At 43.1% G+C, this 9,718-nt stretch overlaps 1 protein-coding gene across 12 annotated transcripts in view; it reads right to left on the bottom strand.

Moving 5' to 3' along the window:
* The window catches only part of USP45 (ubiquitin specific peptidase 45), a 60,663-nt gene that overhangs the window by 9,149 nt on the left and 41,796 nt on the right, over positions 1 to 9,718 (bottom strand). For 7 of the 12 annotated variants that reach the window (XM_080388024.1, XM_080388026.1, XM_080388027.1 and 4 more), the window contains 3 exons: positions 7,049 to 7,130; positions 5,987 to 6,093; positions 3,863 to 3,919 (listed from right to left, as the gene is read on the bottom strand). In XM_080388024.1, coding sequence (XP_080244150.1) covers positions 3,863 to 3,919; positions 5,987 to 6,093; positions 7,049 to 7,130 — 246 coding nt within the window. Of the gene's footprint in view, positions 1 to 3,862; positions 3,920 to 5,986; positions 6,094 to 7,048; positions 7,131 to 7,585; positions 7,630 to 9,718 lie in introns of those variants that run through there. The other 5 variants (XR_013928198.1, XM_080388020.1, XM_080388028.1 and 2 more) reach the window with 4 other exon arrangements.

Raw genomic sequence — 9,718 nt, 5'->3', positions numbered from 1 at the left:
ATATACTGTAAATTACCATGGCCATTTATTCCAATTCAGACTAATTTAAAATACATGCACTTGTGATCTTGTATGCCTATATATAAATAAAATCATATAATGAACAGATGCGTGGCAGTACATGTATTTATGGACAAGCATACATTTTTTAGACTTCAAATGAAAACTGTGTGTATATATATAAGTATCTTCATAGAATCATAAAAGTCATTTAGGTTGGAAAATACCTTTAAGATCATCGAGTCCGACCATTAAACTAGCACTGACAAGTCCACCACTAAACCATGTCCCTAAGTGCCACGTCTACATGTCTTTTAAATAGCACCAGAAATGGTGATTCAACCACCTCCCCGGGCAGCCTGTCCCAATGCTTGACAACCCTTTCGGCAAAGAAATTTTTCCTAATATCCAATATAAACTTCCCCTGGCACAACTTGAGGCCGTTTCCTCTTGCCCTATCACTTGTTATCTGGGAGAAGAGGCTGACACCCACCTGCCCACTTGCCTTTCAGGCAGCTGTAGAGAGCAACAAGGTCCCCACTCAGCCTTCTTTTCTCCAGGCTAAACAACCCCAGTTCCCTCAGCTGCTCCTCATAACACTTGTGCTCCAGACCCTTCACCAGCTCCGTTGCCCTTCTCTGGACACGCTCCAGCACCTCTACATCTACCTCTAAGTGAGGGGCCCCAAACTGAACCCAGGATTCAAGGTGCGGCCTCACCAGTGCCCAGTACAGGGGGACAGTCACTGCCCTGGTCCTGCTGGCCACACTGTGTCTGACACAAGCCACGATGCTGTTGGCCCCCTTGGCCACCCGGGCACACTGCTGGCTCATGTTCAGCTGGGTGTCGACCAGCACCCCCAGGTCCTTCCCCCCAGCAGCTTCCCAGCCACCCTTCCCCAGGCCTGTGGCGCTGTGTGGGGCTGGTGTGACCCATGGGCAGGACCCGGCACTGAGCCCGGTTGGACCTCATACAACTGGCCTCAGCCCATCGATCCAGCCTGTCCAGATCCCTCTGCAGAGCCTTCCTGCCCTCCAGCAGATCAGCACTGCCCCCAGCTTGGTGTCATCTTCAAACTCACTGAGGGTGCACTCAGTCCCCTCACCCAGATCATTGACAAGGACATTAAACCGAACTGGCTCCAGTACTGAGCCCTGGGGAACACCCTTGTGGCCGGCCACCGACTGCATCTAACTCCATTCACCGCCGCTCTCTGGGCTCGGCCAGCCAGCCAGGATTCTACCCAGAGAACAGCACACCCGCCCAGGCCATGAGCAGCCAGTTACTCCAGGAGTATGCTGTGGGAGATGGTGTCAAAGGCTTTAATAAGGTCCAGGTAGAAAACACCCACAGCCTTTCCTTCATCCACTAAGCAAGTAGGTCACCTTGTCACAGGAGGAGATCAGGTTTGTCTTGCAGGACCTGCCTTTCATAACCCCATGCTGGCTGGACATCATCACCTACTGCTTGTCCTGTACGTGCCACATGATGGCACCGAGGATGACCTGCTCCATAACCTGCCCTGGCACCGAGGTCAGGCTGACAGCCCTGTAGTTCCCTGGATCCTCCTTCCAGCTCCTCTTGTAGATGGGCATCACATTTGCTGACTTCCATTCAACTGGGACCTCCCTGGTTAGCCAGCACTGCTGATAAATGATGGGAAGGGGCTCGGTGAGCACTTCTGCCAGCTCCCTCAGCACCCTCGGGTGGATCCCACCCGGCCCCATAGGCTTGTGTGTGTCTAAGTGATGCAGCAGGTCACTGACCATTTCCCCTTGGATCATGGGGGCTTCATTCTGCTCCCCAGCCCTGTCTTCTGCCTCAGCGGGCTGAGTACCCAGACAACAACTGGTCTTACTATGAAAGACTCAGGCAAAGGTGGCATTCAGCACCTCAGCCTTTTCCTCAGCCTTTGTCTCACTGTGTTTCCCCCTGCATCCAATAAAGGATGGACTTGGCTCTCCTTCTGTTGCTAATGTATTTATAGAAACATTTTTGGTTGCCTTTTACGGTGGTAGCCGTACTAAGTTCTAGTTGGCCTCTGGCCCTACTAATTTTCTCCCTGCATAACCTCACGACACCCTTGTAGTCCTCCTGAGTGCACTGCCCCTTCTTCCAAGGGTCAGAAACTCTCCTTTTTTCCTGAGTTCCAGCCAAAGCTCTCTGTTCAGCCAGGCTGGTCGTCTTCCCTACCAGCTCATCTTCTAGTACATGGGGACCACCTGCTCCTGCACCTTTAGCATTTCCTTCCTGAAGGATGTCCAGCCTTCCTGGACTCCTTTGCTCTTTAGGACTGCCTGCCAAGGGACCTGACTCCGTCACCCACGCTCCTAAACAGGCCAAAGTCTGCCCTCAAGAAGAGCAAGGTAGCTGTTGTGCTGATCGCCTCTCTTCTCCAAGAATTGAAAACTGTAATTTCATGATCAATATGCCCAAATGGCCTTCTACCATCACATCATCCACAAATCTTTCTCTGTTCACAAACAACAGGTCCAGCAGGGTGCATTCCCTAGTTGGCTCTCTCACCAGCTGTGTCAGGAAGTTGTCTTCCATGCACTCCAGGAACCACCTAGACCCTCTGCTGTACTGTATTTCTAGCAGACATCTAGTAAGTTGAAGTCCTCCATGAGAACAAAGATTAGCCACTGTGAGACTCTTCCCAGCTTCTTACATTATATTTTGTCTGTCTCTTCATTCTGTTTGGGTGGTCTATAACAGACTCCTACTATGATATCTGCCTTGTTGGCCTTTCCACTGATTCTTACCCATAACACAACCCCATTGAAACCATCATTAAGCTCTAAACACTCCCTAAACACACAGGGCTACCCTGCCAACTCTCCTTCCTTGCCTATCCCTTCTGAAGGGTTCACAGCCATCCATTACAGCACTCAGCTGTGTGAATCATCCCTCCATGTTTCCATGACGGCAACTACATCACAGTTTTCCTGCTGCACAACAGCTTCCAGCTCCTCCTGTTTGTTGCCCATGCTGTGTGCATTAGTGTAGATGCACTTCAGTTGGGCTATTGATCCTGCCACCTTCCTGGGGGGAGAAGCCCTAGTTCCTGTGCGAGCATTCTCAGGCCGTTATGTAGTTTCTAACACATCAAGAACCCTTATGTCTTTGCTGTCACATGGATCTCCATTCCCTAACTCCACTGAGATGGCAGACTGAATCACCTTGCTAGCACAGTGTCCCTCAAACATTGGCGTGCTGTCCCCAGGCTTATCTCTAGTAAGCCTGGTTCTATCCCTTTCCCCCTTCAATCTAGTTTAAAGCTCTTTCAATGAGCGCTGCTAACTTCAGTGCAAAGATCTTTTTCCCCCTTTAAGACGGGCTGACTTAACCTCAGTGACACCTCCAAACTAGAGCAACCACAGTCCTCGTTATTGTTCAGTTCCTCTTGCCGAGCCTCAGACCTAGGATGCCCAGGCACCCAGGAGGGTGGGCTAGCCACAGAGGGGATGCACCTGCCGCACCAAGCTGGAACTTGTCCCCATTCCCCCTATCCCTTTAGTCACTGTGTTCAGCCAGGCAGAGATCAGGTACAGAATCCTGGGTTACCATGGGTCCTGTCAGCCTGTCAGGCCTGTCCCAGGGAAGGTAGGGTGCCATTCCAGTAGTCCATCTCTCTCTCTCGCACTCCCTAGTACTCCTCAATCTACTCACCTCCTCCCGGAGCTTCGTCACTAAGCGGAGGAGTTCCTCTGCCTGGGCGTACCTCCCACAGCTCTGCTCCCCGCTGCCATCCGTAATGGTGTGAGAGCAGGGCACACCCTGCAGCCTGGCACTTCCATAAAAGTATGTAAAAACAATCCACTAGAAGCAGTAGTTATTTATTACATATTCTGTTTCTTACCCTCTCCTCTATTATAGGTAGTGAAAGATCAATGAAAGGTTCTTTTACTGTTGAAATCTTGAAGAAAAAGAGAAAATGCATATTAAATGCAAAGAACATGATAGGAATTTATCACATAGCTCCCTTTTTAAAATCAAATTATTATCAGAAACTATACAAAAAGCAAATTAGATACAAGATGTAACAAACTACAATGAAGAACTTCCCACAAACATTTTTTTTCAATGTATTTTAAGTTAGATCTGATTTTCTTCCTTAACACTGCAAAATTTCACCATACAGACACAAAGAGCAAGGCTGTTCATCTGGGCAGGAACTGGACCTAGAAGCAGTATGGTGCTCAGTTTCTCTGAGCTCCAGATGGATTTTTAAGTCATGTGGGCCTTCTAGATGGTACAGTTCTGCAGAAAGCAAACTTCTAGAGTTTCCTGGACACTTCTGTGCAGGTGTTTAACCTCATACACTGCTAAGCAGTAAGGACTGGCTAATGACAGTCAGACGACAGGTTCTAACCCGATGCTTTCAGAAAAGTTTAAGTCAGCCTTACTGGTTACAACCAAAAGCTTTATTAGAATTTTTCATCCCATAACATATATTAGTAATTGTTAAAATAAAATCAATTGCTGGGCAAAAGGGGATTGGAAAAACAAAAACCACCTTGTTTTTCTGTACTTTTAAGTTTTAATTTGCCATCTATAAGCCATACAAAATCTAAGCTGAAACTGGAAATATCTGCCAAACCACACCTAAAAACATTCTCTGTCAGCACTTTTCATCTGCCTTTATGACTAGACCATCTCATCCAAGCCTGTTCCTTAAGCTCTCTCCCTTGCCATTCTCAAATTCCTTCCAAAACTGACTCATCTTACCTCTGGAAAGGCTGTGAAAAATAAGGCCTTAAAAAAAATTCGAATCATGTTGTGCACGTAAGTTACCAAACACAGTCATGCCCTCACTTACTGTCACTGTTGCCCTTCTCTTGTATTTGTGACCCTATCTTCCACCTGCAACATTTGATATGGACCGTAGGCTTAATTTTTACCTGTTGTGTGAAGGACTTGGCACAGTTTAGGTTCCAGTAAGGCAATAAAGATCAAAAACTATTTGAGAGCAAAACTATTGTAACTATGACGACTGACTGCCTGATGAGTGATGTTCAAACAGGGGTTCCTCTAAAGAGTGAGTCTGCGTGAACAAACTTTAATCAAATATATCTTTGCCAATGCAGCCAAAGGAAAGTGAATGCTAAACTCTCCCTCAAAGGCTTACAGCTAGCGAAGTCCCAAGTCCTGTGCAGGCAGAATATAAAAATCCAGCAAAAATAAATGAGACACACAAAATACATACAACCTCTATTTTTTATATAGTCAAAGTTCTTCATTGAGACCAGCAGCATATAAGTGTAATCTGCACATCACACACAGGAAAGTTTACCTGGCACTGCAGGACTGTGCTTAATTATTCAGACTGATTGACTTACTTAATCTCTATAATATGCAATATAATGTTTTAAACCAAACAGAAATGTAACATTCAGTTAGAAAAGTCATGCAAATAAGATTTTTCTCTTCCAAAGTTAAAGAAAATTATAAGGATCATGGAAAGCATTTATGATGAAATGTCAGTAATATTAATTATGAAAGGAATATGCTGTTCATTAGGGTTATGTTAATTATCAAAAATACTTCAAGTGGAAAAAAAAGTCATTTTAGCATTTCCCCACTCACACTAATATGAAGTAAGTAATTTCCAATTTTCAGGCATATCCCAGAAAAGCAGACAGGAGGATTTGTTTTAAGATAGGTAGATGTTTTAAAAATATCAAACAAAGTTGGGCTACAACACAGATAATTATAGAATTTGGAACCTCCAGCCTTAAGTCAGATGTAAAATCAAGCCCAGTACTTGAATCCTTTTTGAATTCAAAGGACTCCTCTTCTTAGGTTTGGGAGGATAATGCTTTAAAGAAGGAATAAATCATTCTAAATGAGAAACTTTCAATAAAGTCTTGTTTTTACAAACAAACAAGTATAAAATTGGCAATACAATTTTATACTTTCAAGACAATGTAATCAAACCAGTATATGATCTATTCCACATCAAACCAAATTCCAGAATACCTACATTTTCACATTCCTCACACATGACAGTGCTAGTCAATTCACCAACAAAGATCCTATCTATGAAGTTCATCTTCACACCCTCTCTTCCATACGCTGAAAAAACATTGCCTTTTTTAAATGTGAAAAATAACAGATCCAATGCCACACTGTAAGTACAACAAAATTCTAAGATATATTATGAAAGCACAATTTTTAAATGTATTCAAAATGTTTTGAACACAATAACTAATACATCGTATACTGTATTATCTCAACATTCAAAAATATTTTAATGAGATGGTTCCCTTTTCTCTTTCCCTTCCCGACCTACTGTAACAAGATAATAATACTGTACCTCTCAAGAAGCAGCCTTTTAAATAAAATCTGTTTTCTTTTGAATATGTAATATTGTATTGCCTTGATATAGACACTAGGGTAGCAGACAGGTTGTCACCCTTTCTGAATGGTTTTTGAAACTATAAAACTCTAAAAAACGTGACAAAAGCCTGTTCTAATACATCTCTATGACTTAACTGTTGCAGATTTGGGAAGGGTGACTTTCAAAAGAGCTTAATCATTATTAAGACTTTAATTAAAACAAAATCCCCCAAATTAAAACTTTTGTATAAACATACACACACAGAAAAATTTAAAAACCTCTTGTTTTGAAAAAACATGCCTTCTTTTGAAACAGCTTCCTATCTTGGCTTTGTAATCATATTTAAAGTGCTCACAGTATTAGTCAAATCTGTTTTATTTATGGGAAGTGGCCTCTGAGTGATACAATAATTGTGACTATACAACAAACCTGAAGATGCAGCAGGCTATTTTAGAAAACAAAATTAAATTCTATCTATCATTAGAGGAGACATTATAAATACAGTGGAAGCCTTTATCCTGGATACAAAGATGCAAATCAGCAAATACTAAGCTCTCTGAACTTTAGATACACACTAGGTGGCACCAGAATAATACAGAATAAAAGTCCTTCAACTACATCGGGATTGCTGTTGCAATAGTTATGAAGGAAATGGTATTTAAAAACCTGTGCATTTTTTAAAGTTTTCAATAAAGCATTGCATACCTTTGACTCTTCTTCTAGTTTCTTCATCTGCTGTCTTAGTAGTTGGATTATTAAATGCTTTTAAGATACCAGTTTGTATACGCTATAATTAAAAAAAATATATTCAGCAAGTATTTTAAGTGTAAACATTCTAAAAACTATGATTAGATTTTATCTACTCTTATTTCCATAAAATAAGCATAACAGTATTTTAACAGTATTTTAAACAGCATTTTAACAGTATTTTAAAACTACTGTTGATATTCACTAGCAGTGTCAAAACTACATGAGCTTTTCAGTACATAACCATCCAAAAAACTTCCTGCCCTTAAAAAGGGAGCCACTGCAGAGCACTCAACAGGTTACCAAGAACTACGAGATTTTTAGTGAACAAATACCATCTGTTTCTTGCACTGTTGGGGGGTGGGGGGGGTGGAATATACTGAAGAACGGACTGTTACTGATTGACTAGGATACAAAATACTTGAAGGCAGCTTTTTAATATCTTTCAATAGCCAGATTCAGTGACTCCATTTGGGCAGTATTTTTATTACTTACATTTATTTTCTAACACTGCACATTTCGGACTTATGGTAGAAAACCTTAGGAGAGATAAAAAACTTTTTATGAATCCATATAAATGTCATCACATTTGCTCAAAACCCTGTAAAAACTACATTTTTCGAGAGAAGAATCAGGAAGAAGCAAATTCATGCCGGTGAGCTGTAGCTGCACCTCAAGACAACTATTTCTCAGTTGCCCTGGGACGAGGAGATGCTGTGTTCCTCAGAGGTGTCCCCTGGCAGCAGAACTGCACGGGCCAGGACAAAAGGCAGCTCAGCCCAACCTCTGGTATGCGGCACAGAGGGAAGCAGGAGGATGAACCGCACAGGGGACCACTGTAGCGTGCATGACCCAGGCTTCCCTTTTTCCAGGCAAAGGTACTGGCTCTCTAATCCACAAACTCCAGTAACATGTCTGAGTCTCCCGTGTCACTGTGCAAATGACATTTATAGTTAAATGTGTTGCTGAAGTCACGCTTAGAGCAAAGTACCAGTCTAGAGACAAATGGCAATACCAAACTTTCTGCAAGTTAAACCCTACGTCATAACATGAAAATAATAATAAATAGCTCCTGTTTGCAGGGAGCAAAGTACACTTTCAAGCCATATATTACAAAAGTGTCAGGATGACAGAGGTCTTATTTCCAGCATTAGAGGTCTGATTTCCAGTTCAGGCACCCATCAGACCAAGTCATACTCCGACCTTATGAGTATGTGACCTAGCTTGTGAATTAACTCCTGCTGCCCAGAGCTCAGCTTTGTTCATCTTAAAGCCAACAATATACTAAAAGGACTAATCAATAGGTAATTCATGAAGTTGAGCACCATAAATGGGTTTAGGGCCATAAGCAACCCTTTTGTTGGGATTAGCCCGTTGAACCATTTATTTAGGTCAAAGAAAGACATAGCCTTTGAATGGGCAGGGTGCTGCGGACAATGGCAGCAGACATTAATCAATTAGCAACAGGGTTCAGCCACTTCAGGCCCTGGTATGAAACCATCTCGAGCCCACATTGCTGGAAACGGCAGGGCTATGTCATCCTTCTTGTAGTATCAACAAGCTTTTATCTTAAAAATCCACTTGTGTACATATGCACATTCTAACTTCCTTTACAGGGATAGGAAAAAGTTCAATGCTGGTGTTGGCTACAAGATACAAAACCACAGAGAAGCAGCAAAGGTGCACTGTGGTTTTTTGTTAGTTACTATAACTAGTACCATGTTATGTGTCATATGTATTCCTCATCAAAACTCTTAGGGTTTAAAATAATTAATCCCAGTAGGAACAGGGGAGCAAGGATGTCCACGTTCAGCTCTCTTGCAGGTGGATGGCAAAGCAGCTGGCTGCCCTTTCAGCAGGGCTGTTCCCTCTTGGGAGAATAAAGTTTCAACGTGGCATGAAAGAGAAAGGTTGGTGGCTGTAACCCCTGCTACAGGATTCTGGTGGCAGACATGCTGCTGCAGGCTGTCCCCAGCTGGAGCCCACGTGGTGGGGAGGCCATGGGGGCTGCTCCTGCCTGTGTCCGGCCGGCACAGCGGCCAGCGCTCACCACCTGCTTGACGTTTGCCATTTTGGCACACCATCTACAAGCCCAAACCACAGGATAATCACAAAACCAAAGCAAAACAAACAAAACAAAAAAAAAAGGAGAGAGAAAGCTTTTACTAGTACTGTCTGTGGCGGAGGAGCAGCCTGAGGGGATAAAGACTTGTCTGCAGTAATGCACCATTAGGGCAGCAGAAGGGTGTAATTGCAGGGCAGGATGGGACCAACTTCTCCCTGCCTGGTGATGGGGAAAGCAGAAATACTGCCCAAAAGGTCACTTAAAATTCTCACCATCTTCCATTACTCTTTTGCGGTAGCTACGGTAGCTGTCACTGCTCTCTAATAATAACAGATTCGAAAGGCAAATACAAATACAGGAGACTTACTTGAGCACAAAGCACAATCACCTACTAGAGAAGAAGTTTAGTAACTGTAATAATCCTGCTTTCAGTGAATCCTCATTTGTGAGGCAAATATAGTTTCCACCTTTTAACACATGAAAACCAACAAAACAGAATAATAAACTTTCCCCTTGCTGCAAAAACATGGTAACTCTTTTCTAACAGAAGTTAGCTGCTTCTG

The sequence above is a fragment of the Falco punctatus genome (assembly GCF_963210335.1).
Source record: "Falco punctatus genome assembly, chromosome: 5".
Taxonomy (NCBI): domain Eukaryota; kingdom Metazoa; phylum Chordata; class Aves; order Falconiformes; family Falconidae; genus Falco; species Falco punctatus.
The sequence above is the reverse complement of the archived record's forward strand: the minus strand, read 5'-3'. Positions and strand labels throughout refer to the sequence as shown.